The 18,039-nt window shown below is 53.0% G+C and overlaps 6 protein-coding genes across 6 annotated transcripts; 4 read left to right on the top strand and 2 right to left on the bottom strand.

Annotated features, from left to right (window-relative positions):
- Nucleotides 1-147: 147 nt before the first annotated feature.
- J4E92_003666 (uncharacterized protein) lies at nt 148-1,756 on the top strand (the record flags this gene model as incomplete). Its single annotated transcript, XM_051495062.1, has 7 exons — nt 148-285; nt 341-525; nt 603-686; nt 758-979; nt 1,040-1,350; nt 1,421-1,581; nt 1,670-1,756. The coding sequence occupies 7 exons, from the start codon at nt 148-150 to the stop codon at nt 1,754-1,756; spliced, it is 1,188 nt and encodes a 395-aa protein (XP_051355355.1).
- Nucleotides 1,757-2,185: 429 nt separating this feature from the next.
- Nucleotides 2,186-3,700, bottom strand: J4E92_003665 (uncharacterized protein; the record flags this gene model as incomplete). The annotated part of the gene is made up of 2 exons (XM_051495061.1): nt 2,186-3,093; nt 3,142-3,700. 2 exons carry the CDS (start codon nt 3,698-3,700, stop codon nt 2,186-2,188), a joined length of 1,467 nt encoding a protein of 488 aa, XP_051355354.1.
- An 852-nt stretch (nt 3,701-4,552) lies between these two features.
- On the top strand, nt 4,553-5,261 carry J4E92_003664 (uncharacterized protein; the record flags this gene model as incomplete). The annotated part of the gene is made up of 2 exons (XM_051495060.1): nt 4,553-4,632; nt 4,709-5,261. 2 exons carry the CDS (start codon nt 4,553-4,555, stop codon nt 5,259-5,261), a joined length of 633 nt encoding a protein of 210 aa, XP_051355353.1.
- A 1,763-nt stretch (nt 5,262-7,024) lies between these two features.
- On the bottom strand, nt 7,025-7,418 carry J4E92_003663 (uncharacterized protein; the record flags this gene model as incomplete). The annotated part of the gene is made up of 3 exons (XM_051495059.1): nt 7,025-7,153; nt 7,201-7,248; nt 7,302-7,418. 3 exons carry the CDS (start codon nt 7,416-7,418, stop codon nt 7,025-7,027), a joined length of 294 nt encoding a protein of 97 aa, XP_051355352.1.
- Nucleotides 7,419-13,895: 6,477 nt separating this feature from the next.
- On the top strand, nt 13,896-15,366 carry J4E92_003662 (uncharacterized protein; the record flags this gene model as incomplete). Its single annotated transcript, XM_051495058.1, has 3 exons — nt 13,896-13,963; nt 14,066-14,958; nt 15,107-15,366. 3 exons carry the CDS (start codon nt 13,896-13,898, stop codon nt 15,364-15,366), a joined length of 1,221 nt encoding a protein of 406 aa, XP_051355351.1.
- Nucleotides 15,367-16,252: 886 nt separating this feature from the next.
- Nucleotides 16,253-17,811, top strand: J4E92_003661 (uncharacterized protein; the record flags this gene model as incomplete). The annotated part of the gene is made up of 3 exons (XM_051495057.1): nt 16,253-16,788; nt 16,841-17,340; nt 17,387-17,811. The coding sequence occupies 3 exons, from the start codon at nt 16,253-16,255 to the stop codon at nt 17,809-17,811; spliced, it is 1,461 nt and encodes a 486-aa protein (XP_051355350.1).
- Nucleotides 17,812-18,039: the final 228 nt, after the last annotated feature.

Below are 18,039 nucleotides of genomic sequence, written 5' to 3'. Positions count from 1 at the left end.
CTAACGTGAGCTGGTCAAGCAAGTCACTGATAGAGTTGCGCTCGATATCTTCAGCTATTTACTGCGAGCTCTCCGCGGTCCCCAGATCTGTTCATCCATCTCCTCTCCTCTAGTTTCGCTCCATCGTTATCCTGAGACTCCAGCAAGATGAGGTTCACTCCCGCGCTTTTGAGCTTCGCGGCTACGGTAGCTGCGCACGGCGATCACGGTCACGACCAAGACCCTTTGAATGGTCCTCACGAGGGACTGTGGTACAACACGCTTCCTGGTGATGGCGGCAAACAAGTACGCATCGACAGCTCGAAATGACGCCGTGCAACACTGACTTACTTTCCTGCAGGCCGACTCCATCTTCTCTGGCATATCCACATTCGGCCGCCTTCCGTACCACCCATGTCTTTCCAGCAACACGCAGTTCGACATTGCGTTCATCGGCGCGCCCTTTGACACTGGCACATCCTACCGCCCCGGTGCTCGCTTCGGGCCCAGCGGTATCAGACAAGGTTCCCGCCGCCTCAATCTCTAGTATGTTTCCTTGAAAGCAGTCGCATGCTTACTTTTATTGTGTCGTGATCCAAAGGCTCACGCAGAATCGGATTTAGTGGCGGCTACAACGTTCCACTCGCGGCGAACCCGTTCAACTCGTGGGCTAAAGTTGTGGACTGCGGTGACATCCCTGTTACTTCGTAAGTTACTTTACGTCCTTAAGTGATTGAGAATCTGGTGTTAGGATGTGCTAACTCCTTTGCTCGTGTAGGTACGACAACGCGTATGCGCTCCAGCAGATTGAGGAAGGCCACAACCTACTGTTGAGCCGCCCACCACACACACATGCCAACAAGCCCGGTCCCTCAAAGACAGGCAAGACGCTCCCTCGTCTGATCACTCTCGGAGGAGACCACACCATCACACTCCCTCTTCTCCGTTCCATCAACCGAGAATACGGCCCCATTACCGTCATCCACTTTGACAGCCATCTGTAAGCCACCGTCTACCCTCGTCTTTCCTCCCTCGAAGCTCCCACTAACACCTCCACCAGCGATACCTGGCGCCCCAAGGTCTTCGGCGGCGCACCCTCCGAACAAGCCAGCATAAACCACGGCACCTACTTCTTCCACGCCGCCCAAGAAGGCCTCCTCGCAAACGACACCAACATCCACGCCGGCATCCGCACCACCCTATCCGGCCCCTCTGACTACGAAAACGACGGCTACTGCGGCTTTGAAATCGTCGAAGCACGTGAAGTGGACAAGATCGGCACCGATGGCATTATCAAGAAGATCCGCGAGAGGGTTGGGCTGGAGAAGCCCGTGTATCTGAGTATCGATATCGATACACTGGATCCTGCCTGTACGTTAATAATCCTTTGGGAGAGTTAAATTACAGATGGATGGCATAGCTAACGTGTATGAACGCACAGTCGCACCCGCAACCGGCACCCCCGAAACCGGCGGCTGGACCACACGCGAACTCCGCACCATTATCCGCGGTCTCGAAGGCATCAACCTCATCGCCGCCGATATTGTTGAGGTAGCACCCGCTTACGACACCAACGCCGAACTCACCACTATGGCTGCTGCTGTGCGTTTCTATTTCCTTACTCTCCTTGGCTCGATTATGTATATGCTTGTTTGGGGCTTTCGCTGACGTTTGGTGTGTGTGCTTTTAGGATACGCTGTATGAGGTCATGACTTTGATGGTCAAGAAGGGGCCGTTGAGCTATATGGGTGCTCCCAAGGAGATTATGGAGTTGTAGATGATTCGATGGTCTTGTGATGACCGGAGGTGGTATCGAGCCGGGAGTTGTGGGGATGGTGAAGTACGGGCGATATCGGGCGTTGAGCAAGCTCGGGTTCATGGAAGACGGAGAGATGTTTGTACCTGCATGGGACATTTAGATGATGGTGATGATAACGATGATGAGGAATGATAGTCTCTTACGGCATACGACATGGTGTTTCCCCAATGAAGTACGCAATTATGATAAGCTGGTTACCATGAGTGAAGCGTCAGGTCAAGTCTTCAGGTACCAAGTTGTGACTGGTAAGAGTTGATCTCCTAATACTACAACACAACGACTACTACTACTACTACACGTCGTCTCTCATTTCTCATGACATCATCACCATTACATGCTCGCCCCATGAGCCACCTTTCACTACCATTACAAATTAAGCAAGGAAACTTAAGCCTTAAGACCAATCTCAACAGCAGCGAGAATGAACTCCATGAAACCAGCATTGGTGTCAATGATGTTTTGGATATACTCCTCGCTCGTGGGATAGAAGTTAGTCGGGTAACCAAACTCCATGGTGTATCCGTAGACCTTGGTGAGCTTCTTGTTACCCTGCCATCGGCTGAAAGACCAGTCGTCAGTCGCGCCAGAAGTAGGGTAAAGGCCAACAGCTTGTTGAGGGATGTATTCGCGGCCTCCAACGGAAATCATGGCATCGGTGGTGCGGTTGGCTGCGATGCGGATGTTGTCCCAGTCCTCTTGGTCAATGTACTCCTTGTACAGGTCGTCCTCGACGATACCGCGCTTGCCGTCGTAAGCAGGGTTGAACAGGTTCTGCTTGGGGTCGTGGGATTGGTCAACGTCGTCTCCCCATGAATAGAGCAGAGTTCCGGCAGCAGAGTGGACGTCAATGTACCAGTGGATGTTGGGGTACTCGTCGTACACCCAAGCCATGTCTCGCGACTCGGGCTCGGAGAATGGCGCGGTGCCGTAGAAGGCTTGGGAAGCAGGGTTGGTTGAAGCTGGGGAGACGGAAGGGTCGAACTTCTCGGTGAAGTTCCAGAGGAAGTCGAAGTTCCTGTTCAAATCTACGCCAACACTGAGGGGTTCGTTAGGCCTAGCAGAGGCTGGGTTGCGGTTCTTTCGCCATAGGTTGCTGTTGGCTTGGTCGTGGCGCACGCCATCTGGGTTCAGCATGGGAATGAAGACAACTCCCGCACCAAGAGCCTTCTTGACTTGGCTGTTGGTGTACTTCTTGTTGCCGTAAGTGAGACCGATACGGTGCTCGTTCGCATAAAGAAGGTCAGAGACGAAGTAGATCAGGTTGTCAGGTCCTCCGCGCTCACGTGCGTGAATGCCTACTCGAGTTAGTTTGATCTACGACAGCTTCATGAATCGATGCATACCTGAAGTGAAGTAGATGTACTGCTTGTCCTTCTTGATCTTCTCTGCCTTGTTGGCAACACCACCGATGATGTTCGCACCTTCGTAGGTCTTGTGTGGCGTGGTGAAGATGGACATGCCGTACTCTTTCTCCAGACCTTTCATGGCGGTGTAGACTTCGTCTGCGTTGAAAACACCAGCGCTCTGGAGCTGGGCGTACTCGCTGGGCTTCCTAGTCCCGAGTCCCCGGGGCGCAACCTTTCCACCCTTGAAGCGATCACCCTTGCCAATGGGTGCAGTCGCAGTCTGTCGCTTGTTCATGTTGTGTAGAAGCTCAACGCGAACGAGCTCAGGGTCCAGGCTTCGCTTGAAGTGGTCCAAATGGTCCTCTGAGATGACAGCATGCAGCTTGTGCTCGCCCCCCGCAGCCATGACAACAGGACGGCAGCCATAGTCGATCTCGCTGTTGGCCGAGATGAAGTCGTAAAGCTGGTTCTTCTCTTTCGCGTAGAATGCGACGCTCAAGACATCGGATGCAAGAACAGCGCCGGGAAGCAGACCGAGGAGCGTGGAGACCTTCATGGCAGGCTGCGATGATAATGCTGCGACGAGTAGAAATTGAAAGTCGTGCAGACACAGACTGTCGCCATCCTGTTCTTATTTATTCAAGGTCGATGGCTTGGTACTATGTGTCGCGAGCCTCTTAGAGAAGAGCATTGCTGCCAGCTTCCTCATCCGGTAATGGGGAGGCGGTTCTCCAAGACTCCAAGACAGCAAGCGTACTTGGCTGGCGTACCTGCCCTACGATTCTAAGCAGGTCCGAACTGTTATCTTCTGCTATGGCCACACGAAATGTACTCTAACCCGGATGATGGCGCTGGTGGTGGGCCAACGAATGCGAAAATGCTCTAAAGGATCCAGACTCCTGGTCCATGGTGTCGAAGGCGTTGCCAAGACTGTTGAATGTGGGTTAGCAAGGCACCGGCGGTTGTTGCTACACGATCGTGAGTGAGTTGCAGATAAGCATCGCCCCGAGGCTGTCAAAATCAAGCTCTGTGTTCCCCACAGCCGAGTGGATGTATAGTGTCTCTGGGGTGAGACATGTAGGAAGAGCTGGAGAATGCGCAGGGCTGCACTTGATACACGCTAGGATGGCGCGAAGAACGATTTACATGTTGTCGCATGGCGATATCCTGTCAGGCCGAGCGAGGATGTCTGTTGCATGTTGGCGACCACGAATTGAGATGTGCGATGGGTGAGGAGTTCGAGTGATGATTGTCTCCAGGACGCGTTCGCGCTTGTTGCCAAGACACTGCGCAGCTAACGCCTATCTCCGCGCCCAGATGTGTTCGTCATCTCCTTCATCGACTATCAAAAGCAAACATGGAACCGCCTTGATATACGATTGCGCCTGCGAGGCCACCAGAACTCGCGATGGATTACAGCCCTCTAACTCCAGAGGTCAACGTCCTGCTGTTGGGCGATTCGGAAGTCGGGAAGTCGACGTTTTTATCGTGAGTTCGGCGCGCGCGGTTCGCGTGACAGTTGATGTCGATTGACGTCTTGCTACCATTACTGACGTATTTGCAGTCGCCTGTCACTCGGTGTACAGCCTCAGGGCGACGACCTCCCACCGTATGAACTCCCCAAGCTACGCGATATCGACCAGCCCTACGCCTTCGACATCTCGCTCTACGGGCGTCCATACAGGCTGCAGTTTTATGACACTGCGTCGCCCCAGAACTACACTCTCCTGCACCCGCAATTCGTGATCCTCTGCTACGACATCTCCTCGCGCGCATCCCTCGATTCTCTTGCATCGACATGGCTGCCGATCGTAAATAAGCACTTCAACTACGACGAGAACCTGCCTGTGATGGTCCTAGGGTTGAAGCGAGACCTGAGGAAACAATGGACGTTAGCCGAGCATGGCCCGGATAAGAAGGGCAAGGGGCCGAGTGTCATGCCACACGAGGGTCTGCAGGCGGCGCAGAGGATGCTGTGCGATCACTATGCTGAGTGCAGCGCGCTGACAGGGGAGCTGTGCAGGCAGGTACTGGAAGACGTTGCAAAGACGAGCGCAAAGACAACGACTGAGAAGGGCGCCAAAAGTCAAGGGGCTGATATGTGTACTATGATGTAGTTTGTAAATATGTCGAGAGTATGATTGAATACAAGCGCATCGAACAGTACACATGAACAGGGACATTCATTAGAGCATCACAGTATTCCCTCCCCTGCAAGGCGTGCCAGATCCTGTTAATAGCAAAAACAATGCATTTGGCTCGAATGAAACGGCAAAAAAATTGGTTCATGCGACACCTGTGTGATTCGAACACACGCTCCCGAAGGAACTGGCTAACTTTCCTGTGAAGGACTAGCAGGCCAGCGCGTTAACCACTCCCTAGAATTTGGATTAGCAAGCGTTGAGTAGGCAGACTGGATCAAACGTACGCCAAAGTGCCTTCAATTTGCTGTTTTGCTGATTGATGAAGGATTGAGTAATCTGAGCGTATATGTTAGAGGGTGATGAGGCCAGCTTGGGCATGGCTGAGCGGGGAAGCGGGGTTCAGGTGGGGGCCGACAGCACAACTAGGGAGAGACGCATTCGACGGCACGCCCAGTCTACATGCAGCGACTGCTTTAAGCGCTTTGCACACTCATGGACATAGAGATGTGTTAGATGAGAGCATGAAAGACGGGTGAAAATTTATCGACTCTCATCCCTCAGAAGCGCACTAGTCCTCTAAGGGTTAAGAGCAATTCAGAAAACTAAAGTATTGGCCTTCGCAGAATCCAACTAAAGACCAACAGCGCATTGCAGCTTCACAAGTGCTTCACCGATGAACCGGTAGTAGAAGCCTTTGTATTGAATACGTTGAATCTCCGTTTGAAGAAAGCGGCTTCGTTCAGACACAAGTCGGGTCAACCTTGGAAATGTCTGAAAGAACCAGGTAACCATACGGTCGACACTCAACCATTAACTCTATTTTGACCATGCCAACGTCGCTCTCATCCAGCTATGCGCTGTTTCAAATCGCGATGTGACGACTGCTGCATCATTTGAGCTGTGACGACACTTCACCAGCCTCTGGCTCGCTTACATGCGCGCCAATCACACGCCATCCGTCCCTGCGTCCTGCTGGCTCAGGCTCCGCCTCATCATCACAACTCAACAACTCCTCGACGCTTGTCGTGCCCTTGTTCTCGTCGCTACGTATGTATACACGTCAAATCCATCGGCGACGTGGCACCAGTCCAGCTGTCCAGGTCCGACTCGCCAAGTTGCCTTGTGAATACATCATGGGGCGGGCGCCCAAGTGCTGAGGCAGGCACTCTTCGTTCGCATTTCCGCTCATCTAGTTTCGTAGCCCTGGCTGCCTGAAAATGCCAAAAGACAGACCTCAGGCTCACACTCAGCCAACGAAGGCAACAGATTCGACGACTGAAACCACTTCGGGGGCATCCTACGAAACTCTCAACCAAGAACCAAGAGCAGACGATGTCTTCCTTACGCGCAGTATCCCCGGAAACGCCAGATCTAGGTTTTCACGTTGGAAGAAGGGCGTCACATGGTAACAAGACTGCAAACTGGAGCATATCATGAAGGAACAGACATTCTTTTCTGCATTAAAGCGAAATGCATCTCACGTATTGTCAACAACAACGTGGTAGCCAATTTATCCTCCCCACAAAACCGAAACGCCAACTCGAAGCCTCGAGACATCATAATGGTCCGTATACCATAACTCATCAGTCGGTCCGCCCAGGGATAAATGCACGCTAAAGAATACTTGACGAGAAAGAGGTGAACGTATTAAACGGAAATTTGGGTATAGGGCGCATGCTCTTCGAACTCCTAGACCATGGCACGAAGTGAAATCAAGGTTGTCTCTTGCGCCGCGATCATGTACTTCGTCTTATGCGTTGGTTTATTGGGATAGGTGCGTTTACGAAGACGTGGGATTCGTCGGCGATGCGAGACTGCTTCTCCTCGTATTCCAAGGAAGACATCTTTAGGTCATCGATTTGTGCCTATCAAGTCAGCCTTCATACACAAAGTAAGGATATGCTTGAGCTACCTTGGTCAGCGGTGGTCCGATGGTGGTTATCAGAAATCCGTCGCGTCCCTGTCGACACCATTAGCGTTCTGCTATACTCAACAACCACCATTGCAAAGTACCTGGAAGGTGTAGGGCCGAACAATCGCATCCGGGCCGCAATGATAGCGTATCTCGTTCTGAATAACGGCTCTTGAGATGCCGAAGCCTGGCACGAAGTACGAGTTGGGCACAGCCATGATGATGGTGTTGGGATGGTCACGTCGGCAGGGTATTGCAATGTTGGCTGGACTCGATGTTCGCGGGCTGGGGATGATGGTAAGGTTGGGCGCGCTGGGGACTTATACATCTGACTCGCAGCCTTGCGACTGGGGAATCGGTTGCATACACTCTATCTACACCGGTTCCAGTCCGGATGAGGATGCGATGCATCGGCTGCGACCAAGTCCCCCGTTGGGCGTGGACGCGTCCGCCTCATTGTTCGCCTCGAAAGCCCAATCACCGCCATTGGGCAGCGACTAAGACCGGGTCTTGCAGCACCCTTTGCAATTGACCACTCACGGAATTCCCACTGCATTTTGTGGTATATCTCTTACTCTTGGAGGACTATTGCGGTTTCGTTATGCTTCGCATCTCGGCGCTAATTGCTGGAGCGGCCAACGCAGCTGCCACGTCTGCAGATGGATGGTCTCTCGCGACAACTACGGATGCTTAAAGACGATCTCTTCGCCACCAAACGCTCCAAAGGGGTTTGCGATATGTGATACTCCCACACCCTCTTGCAGTTCCAAGCCAGCGGGCTCAACCTGTTCTTCCAGATGCGATGAACTTGGCGCCAAAGGTTTCTAGCGGAGAAACCTCGACGCCGATCATACCCCGGCTCAACTTCCACGATGGGTGACACCCAGTCGCCCCACGGTAATCGCACAGCAGAAGGAACACAGTGTCGCGGTGTCTAAATTCGGCCAGCGTGGCTTCACCGCTAGATCTGTTAAGCGAAGGCGCGATCGCATCCAGGAGATCCCTTCCGCACGCGCTGCTATGGGTATGAATGCATCCAGCTACGGGGATGTTCCAGGTTTTGAATATTCCAAGAGCCGAGCCGAGACCCTATAGTATCCACCATCATGTACCTTGGTTGACGCAACAACGGTACCCGAGCCCTTGGGCTTCTTCCACAGCAGACGGACTAAGCGCCAACACCATCTGGCAACTCTATCTCACTGTGAGGCGAGCCTGGTTTACCCCGCTTGTCATTGATGATCTACTTCGACACTACCAGGAAAGGTGATAGATTACGGCATGTGGTGCCAATGGCAAGAAGAGAGCGTTCAGCAACACCTGGTGCTATCGCTTCGATTGTGAAGCTGTTCATCTGAGGTGTTCATGCGTTCTGTTCCCTTCGGCATAGATCATCTCTTGCGGCCAACAAACCTCAACGAACGCGTATCATTGCTCGAAAGTACAGGATCACCACCGGAGTTGCATCCTAACGGCGGTCTCGGCTCTTGCACACGCCGCATGAGTCGTGTACACGTGTGCGACTTCATGAACATGTGCCCAATGCCCAACGTCCGAGCGTTTAGGTTCCATCACAACAAGCATTCCATCGTCGTGGCCAACATACTGTACCTACAGCACCTTATGCACCGGACTACCCCGCAGAATCCACCATGCAGTCGCCTCGTACGCCACCTCACCTTGCATCCGGTGTCAAGGTGTCCCCGAAATTGTCGACCTACGTCATGATGTCACTGATGAGACGACACGACGCAGTGGATGTTGTGAGGCATTATGAGTTTGGAGGCAAAACCTGGTTGCGGCCATTTCGCGGGCTACGAGGAACCCCGGGCACATCGAATGCGTGATCACGCCATATTCAGTCGGCGGTTCCTACTTACCGGCCTTACTGGAAGACAGCGGAAGATGGCGCAACCCGAGGTACTCCGCAACTAACGCAAGACCAGAGAGCGTACCTACCGTGACTATACAGTAGCAATGCAGGGGATCCGAGCGGCTTGGAAGTAATGCACCTAGTGTTGACGAGAAAGCGCATTTCAGGGACGGATGATCGTAGGTAGGATCTGACAAGCAAGGTACGGCTACCGCTTCCGGCAGAGAGCAACTCTTTCAAAAACAACTGTTCGTTAAAGCGGCCGAAATCATAAGCCCGAGAAGTCGCCCCGCTGCCACTCTGCTCTATCGTACGACTGCTCTCCGATCTCGTATAGCTTTTGACATGTTTAAGGCCTTGTTCACCGGACATTGACAAGGCTCAGCCCGGTTGTGATCATTCGGGGCGACAATCTCGACAACATCGTGTCCCTAGGGTCAGCTAGCAATCCTGCAGACGTGTCCTGACAAAATTCACGACTGTCACTGGGCTGTCACTTTGGAGCAATGGCTCTTCGAATAGGCAACGACGACGGACGACTGGCACACTGTAGATGGGAGGGTATCAGGCAATGCGTTCTGTGACGTCTTCCATGCCTATGGAGTCTAGCACACCCTGATTGAGACCCGATAGGCGATGCGCCCAAAGGAAGATACCGTCCAAACCCCCACTCGCCACAGACTAGTAAGCTGCCTTCAGCCCTTGTCTGCCCTGTTCGAAGAGTAGAACCGGAGCATGGGTCAGCGGGACTACGTGTGAGACAATTGGCATGAATTCTGCTAACGATTACTATATGTGGCCACTCAGATACTTCCACAGGGAAATCCCTTCTACAGATTGCTGTTCTGTGTCAGTTACTCGCGTCAGCTTCATTCCATGGTCCCACGCCACCACCATCACACCGCGACCGAGCCCACAACGGCAAAATACTGTGAACAGCACACGCTTCATCCGGTGGTTGGATACGATGGCTCTCTCATTGACGGACAAAGATCGAGCGCAATAAGCGCAAGGCTTCACGCTCTTAGCAGTGGAGGCGGAACACAGCCGAACGAACTGACGAGAAACACTATTCGCCCTTGTTTGATCGCAATCCGTACATGCAGCCTGCAACATCTCCAGCAAAGTGCAATCATACATTCGCCACGAGCGGCATCTCGAGCACGAACCGTGGATCTCGCGTGCCACGTCAACCGTCCTTGTCAATGCGCGTTCGCCGTTGTTGATCGCGGCAAAATGCATGCAGCGCATCATATGCAGGTCTTGCTAAGACCCAGTACCTGCTCTAGTTTTACCAGACTTTTCCACAAACGCCCCTTCACAAATGGTTCTGTCAAAAAGTGAGGCTTCGTAATTTCCGAAGTTGTAACCCTGTTTGCCGATCCGATTACGCCCTAGGCCGGGACGGCCACCACGATGTACTCCTGCCGACTGCGCGGCGTTCGGTAACACCAGTCGACACGGCATGCGTGAATGACATGAGTGAATGAGATTTTTGGAAGCAAGGCGACCAATAGAAGTTGTGGTAGAAGCTCGTGCGATTCAAGTGCCGATCCTTTGAGTTGGCGAAGCGGCCCACTTCCTCCCTTGACTTTGCTTATTGCGGAGCCGGAGTCGTGAGCCTCACGAATGTCTTGACAGTCTACTCGAATCCCTCCTCTGGTCCACTCCTAGAAAGGACTTGGTTTCCTTGTGTGTTGTCATCACGTCCAAGAATGAGGACTCATATTGAAGCTTTATTTCAATCTACAAGCTGACAAACTCCAGCTACATCTAAAATACCAAACCCGATGCGTCAACATTCGCCGATCTAGTCTTTCATTTATACCGCATCATCTCTGCGTCCACGAAAGGCTTGAACGAAATGTTACGACTTCATCACTGTTTGCCGCATACGGTCGCGCTCGAGCACTCGACAAATACGTGCCGATGACCCAAAGACTGGACTACGCAATACTATCAGACTCTTCCTAAGTACACGTACCACGATACCGATATAACGCAGGTGTCCTCAGCATGACTTTCGAGGTCACAGCTGTAACGCCTGAACGCCCTCGAACCTAGCCAGACTGCTACGACGTACTCTCCACAAGCCCGACAACCACGCGTTGTCTATCGTATCACCTCATACACGAGAAAAACATAAACAGGTCTGCGGACTACATCAAGACAAGAACCTGCAAAGTAGGTGACATGACGTCAACGTAGGCTCCACGGTGTTCAGCTTTTTCCTAGATTGGCGCGGTGGTTCAAAATACTTTTGATCATCCACAGGTGACATAGAGCTGCCGGTACATCATGCAAATAGCTACAGCGCGTTACCAAAACCACAATGGTGATACGTATTGTTCCTGCCCAGTTGGGCTGTGATCGTTGGGGAGTTTCTTCGTAATTACACATTAATGGATTGCTAGCTGAGCAAGCCCGGGGTATCATCGTACAAGAAGAACGCCAATAGATCCGATGCAATGCCTCCTCTACGATCGCGTCCCTCCAAACCCTTGTCCAAATGGAAACGAATCAAACGTACTTACCTTCTAGCAGTAGCTCCTGTTTCGACTTCTTGGGCAGCAACGGAAGAGGTTGCATGTGTCGCATGTTCGTACTCCGGTCGCTGAGCACGGAAGTGCCCGACGAGCGTGATTTGTTCGACTTTGAGGACTGCGGCGACGCGAAGTGCTGACTGGGAAGTTCATCTCGGAACACAGGCGTGCGCCGACCGATCGTCTGTGGGCTATTGGTGTCGCGCTGACGAGCCTGCGTGATTGTCTCTGCTTTGTCATCGCGCAGGGCCTCCGCCTCAGTGACCAGTGTCCCACCAACTTCTTGATCCTGCTGATCGTGCACGACTTCTGCCTCAGTAGACAGAGCCCCATCACGCACAACCTCCCCCTCAGCATCCAGCGTCCCCCCAGCCTCAACCCACTTCCTCAAATGCTCCTCCCTCAACCTCTCCCCAAACCCCGTCCAACGCACCCCAAGCCTCATCGGAATCCTCCCCGCCCTCTCCAACGCATCAAACCAATCTCTATGCTCCGTCCAAACCAACCTCCTACTACATTTACTCGTCGTCGGCGATCTCCCTATATCAGCGACATGTTCAAACAGCATCTGCCTCTTTGCCGTCGCCGTCGCATCATCGATATCAATCCTATCCAAAATACCAGCCTTGATACCGCGGTCGAAACACAGCCACTCTACCACATTATCCCCCGTCCGGAAACCCAGCGCCGAACCGCCGAGCTGAAAGACATCAGCCAGGTAGCCGACTTCGAGACACCCCGGTGGAATTTCATCGCCAAGCGGAACAGCTTTCTTGCAGAACGGGTCATCGGATCGGAGCGCGCAGACGAAGCCGTGGGATGGGCGGTCGAGCAGGGAGCGTAGTTTAGCGACTGAGATGAAGGAGGCGCGGTAGTGGTAGATGGCTACATCATTCTTGGCAAACCGGAAGTATTGCGCTTGTTTTAACTTGTTGCCGTTGGGTCCCGGGATGGGTTTCGGGCCATATGTGCGTGGTTTCTTGGGCGTTATGGGTCGGGGTTGCTTGACCGGCTTGGGTTTGGATGGTCGGGGGTGCTTGTTTGGAGTGCCTTTGGGGCGGGTCATATCTTTTTCGTTTTTTTTGTTTGGACTTTGCGGTGGTCTTTTGGCGGGAAGGGAGCGCGAATAAGAGGGGAGGAGAGAGGGAATTTGATTCCTGGAGAGGGTCACATGTTTCGGTCATGGAGTGTTGTAGCAATGGGGATAGTGTGCACGGGGATTTAGGCTACTGCCGCTAGAGAGGTGCTAGATTCAGGGTCTTGTTCACCGTGAAAGTGAAAAGAGAGAAGAGGAGCGCGGAGGCTAGCTGGGCAGGGGAGAAACCGCGCAGTCTTTCTTGAGCTAGCTCCCGTGATCGGAAGAGAACTAGGGCGTGAGGTCTGAGAGTTGGGGCGGCTCTCTGTTACTGCTTATAGTTGGGTAATGTGGAGTGAACATACTGATGTTATAGAGCTTTGATCAGCTTTAGTGTGTCGTGATTCGGTAGAAGCGGTGTGTATCGCGGTAGCTTAGAGGTATGTCGCGCGTACAAACGTGTCTCTGTAGCTCTCACACTACATCAAGATGTGGACCTTGCTTAGACTGATGAAGCGCGCTCAGATGGATTGACAAAAGCGTTAAAAGCGAGGATGTGAATAGTTCGTAGTCGTCCTCAAGCTCCGGGATTGGTGTGAAGACATGATATTGACCAGATATAGGCTAGTATATGACATTTCCAACTCTTGACCATGGTCTTCCGTGCTTGTCAGATCTCGCAGGTTCTTGTCGCTGGTAAAAGCAGCCTTGTCGCGTTTGTGAGTACCACTGTCATCCTCGGGGGCGTGTAGTAATGTCTCACAGCTGATTTCTTGATTGCACGTCAGCCTAGGAAAAACCTGAACACCGTGGGGCCTACATTAAGGTAAAAACATACAAAGTAGGTGGCCTGAGGTCAACGTAGGCTCCAAGGTGTTCAGTTTTTCCATTGTATGAGGTGATTGTGAGATGGAGAAAGCGACCAAGTGATCAAAGCTTTCCCACTGGTTGCGAAAGTAGATAGCGCCAGTCGAGGGAGTATCTCGTTGTAGGTCTAGTGCGATAGAAGCGGATAATTTGGTGAGATAATTGTGTTGCGAAATCTACTTTCCAGTTCTCCTCAGTCTATTTCTAGTGAAGGAAAAGGCAGGCGCCGCGCTAAACAAGCACTGGCCTATCTTGATTAGAAGCCCCCGATGTGTATGTCTCTCACTACCCCACCCCTCACCTCTCCCCCCAGCTGTACCATTGATTGTCTTGGATTATGTGGATCTCAGTATTCCTCTGGTTGTCGATCCTCTTCGCTGCTGTTGCAGGCGAGGTCTGTCAAAAGTAGGTATGGTGACTTTATTTGAGTTGCTGATTTGGGCGGGACTTTCTACCATGTACCGGATCTGTTTGGTTACGTGTCGTTGTAGTTAACCTTGATTCTAGTTGCGCAAATAACGATTCTCTCACCGCCAACCTTTCGCTCCCGGGTGCGCTCGATAAGATACTTGTCGCCGCTGATCCGCCTTCTCCATCGGATCCGTCGTCACCTAGGCCTCCTAACTCTGATTCTGAATCTGACTCAGAGGAGCAAGTGACTCCAGCGACCGACCAAGTCTACCAGGATTGCCGAAACAAGGGGTGCATGCTCGAGTGGGCGATGCACCACTCTGACAGCGATGTCGCCATTCACTTTGTTCCTCCCCAAGTAAAAGCACAATCACCCTTCCAGACTGCTCAAGACCTCGAGAATTGGAACTGGTATCAGTTCCCTCCGGATGAAATTAATGAAGAATATCACGACCTGGACAACGAGTATTGGGGTCTTCAGAAAGTATTCGAGGGTCTTGTGATTTCCAAGTACACGAACTTCAACGAGGAAGAGGGCCCTAATACAGTCCTCAGTATCGTGCATGAAGACCCAACTGACGAAGAGGACGTCGACGAACAAATGTACGTTGTCGACAGCGAGGGGGGTAAAGAGTATCGGTGCACAGGTGCTGATTACACTATGTCCATCAATACAAAGGACGGAGTCGTAATCGGCATGAACCGCAAAGGCCCTATGCAGGCAGGCCAGGAACGAGTTCCACCCCTGACACGAGACGATATGCCAAAACTTCACCAATTTTCCGACGTGGGTTGGATCACATGGAAAACATTCGCCGAGCAGAATGGTCATAATATCAGAGGCCTTCGATATTTCATCTCGGTCGCTATTACCAATCCACAAACCCGAGCGGTATGTCGGAAAGTATTCGTTGACAAGAACCTGGTATTGACAGGGTGGCCGGGAGAGGTTTTCGGATCCGGCACGAATGAGTTTCATGCCATTTTGGGTAAGTTGCATCTAAACCAGAAGGGCCAGAGCGTCACTGGGATTTTGTAGTGTTCATTGTAGAATGGCAAAACCACCGGAGCTCACTCGAGACCATGCAGTCTCCCAATTTCCGAACTGGAAGGGACTTCCGGCTAACTTTTGGGCAGGCACTCCCAACATGCGAGGCTATGGATACATGCTGGTTCAGCATAAAGCCGATCTGGGCAACATGTACATCAATGCAGTTCGCGTCTTCAAGTGCGAAGGCAAAGGAAGTCTTTGCATTCTCGCGTATGCATACCAGGAGGCACCGGCCGATCCAGTGGACGATCCAATGGACGAATCAATGGTCACTTCGGGTGAAGTCAGCAGACGTGATGAAGGAAGTAGCATCATGCGTCTACACAAGATCTTCGCGAAGCTGTGAGAGCTAGGGGGGACGGGTTAGAGTATATGGGAGTATAGAGGACAACTAGACCTTTGGATATTAGACAAGCGCGAATACCGGTCTGAGATGTGGATGCTGGGTCTGGGCTGCTGTGAAGGAGTGTACGGAGCTGCAGGCCTCTGCGACTTCTTTAGATTGGGGATCATGTCGTCTGCACGTCCAACCAAATAACATGGACGATTGTCACATTCAATTCCATCTCTTTTGCGGTGTCGGAGTGCTCGATCCAGTCAGGCAGCTCGATCAACGCCACGTCTTGTAGCAAAAGTAAATCTGCTCAGGCGGCCAATGACAGAAGTCGTGGGCGCGTCGAGTCGGAGCGGATCCGGCAGCCGCGACGCGCGCGTGTTGTTTTGAGGGGATCCGAATGCAGGGAAGGAACTTACATATACCACCTCATGCCCCATACTGCGTCGGTCCTGAACTTGCACCGCTCAACCGCAAACACTCGCCGCCGATCAAGTGTCATTGCAGAAGCCATGTCGTGCCATGACCACGCCAATACGTCAAGCGCGGGCTCGCGTCATATGACAGGCGTGCCCCGCGTTGTAGGATGAGAGCTCGCGCATGACAGCCCACGAAGGAACATCTGCCGCCAATACGCCTGTGGGGTATTAGCCGTTCCACCGAGCGACGTGCTGCTCGCTGGTCTGGGCCATGTTCAGCATTCCAAGATTAAAGAGAGAGAATTCCTCGGCTTTGGTTACCCCGCTAGCGACTCCGTCGACTAGAGGCTGCCGTCTGCCCTATCAGCCGAGTATCTTCGCCGCATTGCGCAATCGGGACCGCGGCCGGTAGCGAAGAAACTCCCTCTGGACTCCCTTGGATTTGTCTTTCCGAGGTTATACCACACCACCCATTCGCCATGAGGCCTGCGACTACTGCGCCCGCCGCTTTCCGCGCTGCGACGTCCATCGCACGACTCCCCCGCCGCCAGACGTGCTCCTTTGCGACGCGCTGCCTAGCTTCCCAGACTGCTGCGAGATCGGCCCAGTTTTTGAGCCCGCGACGAACATCCGCAAACAGCGCCTCAACACCAGCACCCAGCCTATACACTCGAATTGGACAGTACAGGATGGCGTCCTCGCAGGGAATCAAGAAGATCCAGGTCAAGAACCCTGTGGTCGAGCTCGACGGCGATGAGATGACCCGGATCATCTGGCAGGTCATCAAGGACAAGTTCATCCACCCATACCTCGACATCGACCTCAAGTACTACGACCTGGGCCTGCCCTACCGTGACGAGACCAACGATCAGGTGACGCTCGATGCCGCCGAGGCTATCAAGAAGTACTCTGTTGGTGTCAAGTGCGCGACCATCACCCCCGATGAGCAGCGCGTCGAGGAGTTCAAGCTCAAGAAGATGTGGCTGTCGCCAAACGGCACCATCCGCAACCACCTGTATGGCGCACATTGAAATCAAGGGGAGGACATGACTGACAACACATTCTAGAGGAGGAACCGTTTTCCGCGCGCCCATCGTCATCCCCACCATCCCCCGTCTCGTGCCTGGCTGGAAGCAGCCCATCATCATCGGCCGCCACGCTTTCGGCGACCAGTACCGTGCGAAGGACCGCGTTATCCCTGGCGAGGGCACACTCGAGATGGTCTTCACACCCAAGGGCGGCAAGCCTGAGGTCATCAAGGTCTACGACTTCCCAGCGGAGGGCGGCGTCGCGCAAACCCAGTACAACACCACCGAGTCCATCTCCGGCTTCGCACACGCCTCCTTCAAGATGGCGCTCGACAAGAAGCTGCCGCTGTACATGAGCACCAAGAACACCATCCTCAAAGCATACGACGGCAAGTTCAAGGATGTCTTCCAGGCCATCTACGACAGCCAGTACAAGAAGGACTTTGAGGCTGCCAAGATCTGGTACGAGCACCGCCTGATTGACGACATGGTCGCCCAAATGATCAAGAGCGAGGGTGGCTACATTATCGCCATGAAGAGTGCGCATCCATCCTACCAATATTCTGACTTCGCTGACATTCCTAGACTACGACGGTGACGTCCAATCCGACATCGTCGCCCAAGGCTTCGGCTCCCTCGGCCTCATGACCTCGACCCTCATCACCCCTGACGGCAAGACCTTCGAGGCCGAAGCCGCGCACGGTACCGTCACCCGCCATTTCCGCGAACACCAAAAGGGCAATGAGACCTCCACCAACCCCATCGCCTCCATCTACGCCTGGACACAAGGTCTGGCCAAGCGTGGTGAGCTGGACAACACACCTGAGCTCGTCGTTTTCGCCGAGCAGCTCGAGAAGGCTTGCGTGGACACTGTGGATATCGACAAGATCATGACTAAGGATCTGGCCCTTGCGTGTGGAAAGAAGGACCGGGCGTCTTGGGTCACCACAAATGAGTATCTTGATGCCGTCGAGAGGAGATTAAAGTCGAGCTTGAAGGAGAAGCTATAGATGTACAGAAGTGTTGAATAGTCGCGTGGGATTTTCCTTGCATCGGATCACTCGGTAACAGCGTGAGACCTAGACCTGACCATGTAGACGGAGTTCTGCTTACTCTTGGGCAGGAATCGATTGTTCACAAAGTCAATTGTGCCTTTGCATGTCTTCCTTTGCCAGTGAGGCGCGAGAACGCGAGGCATCTTTTTTTGGCAGGGAGCTCGTGCCATGTCGTCTCCACAT

This window comes from Alternaria infectoria (assembly GCF_024043175.1).
Source record: "Alternaria infectoria strain BMP 0036 chromosome Unknown scaffold_4, whole genome shotgun sequence".
NCBI classification, from domain to species: Eukaryota; Fungi; Ascomycota; class Dothideomycetes; order Pleosporales; family Pleosporaceae; genus Alternaria; species Alternaria infectoria.
Note: the sequence above shows the minus strand (reverse complement) of the source record. Positions and strands in the feature narration are given on the sequence as shown.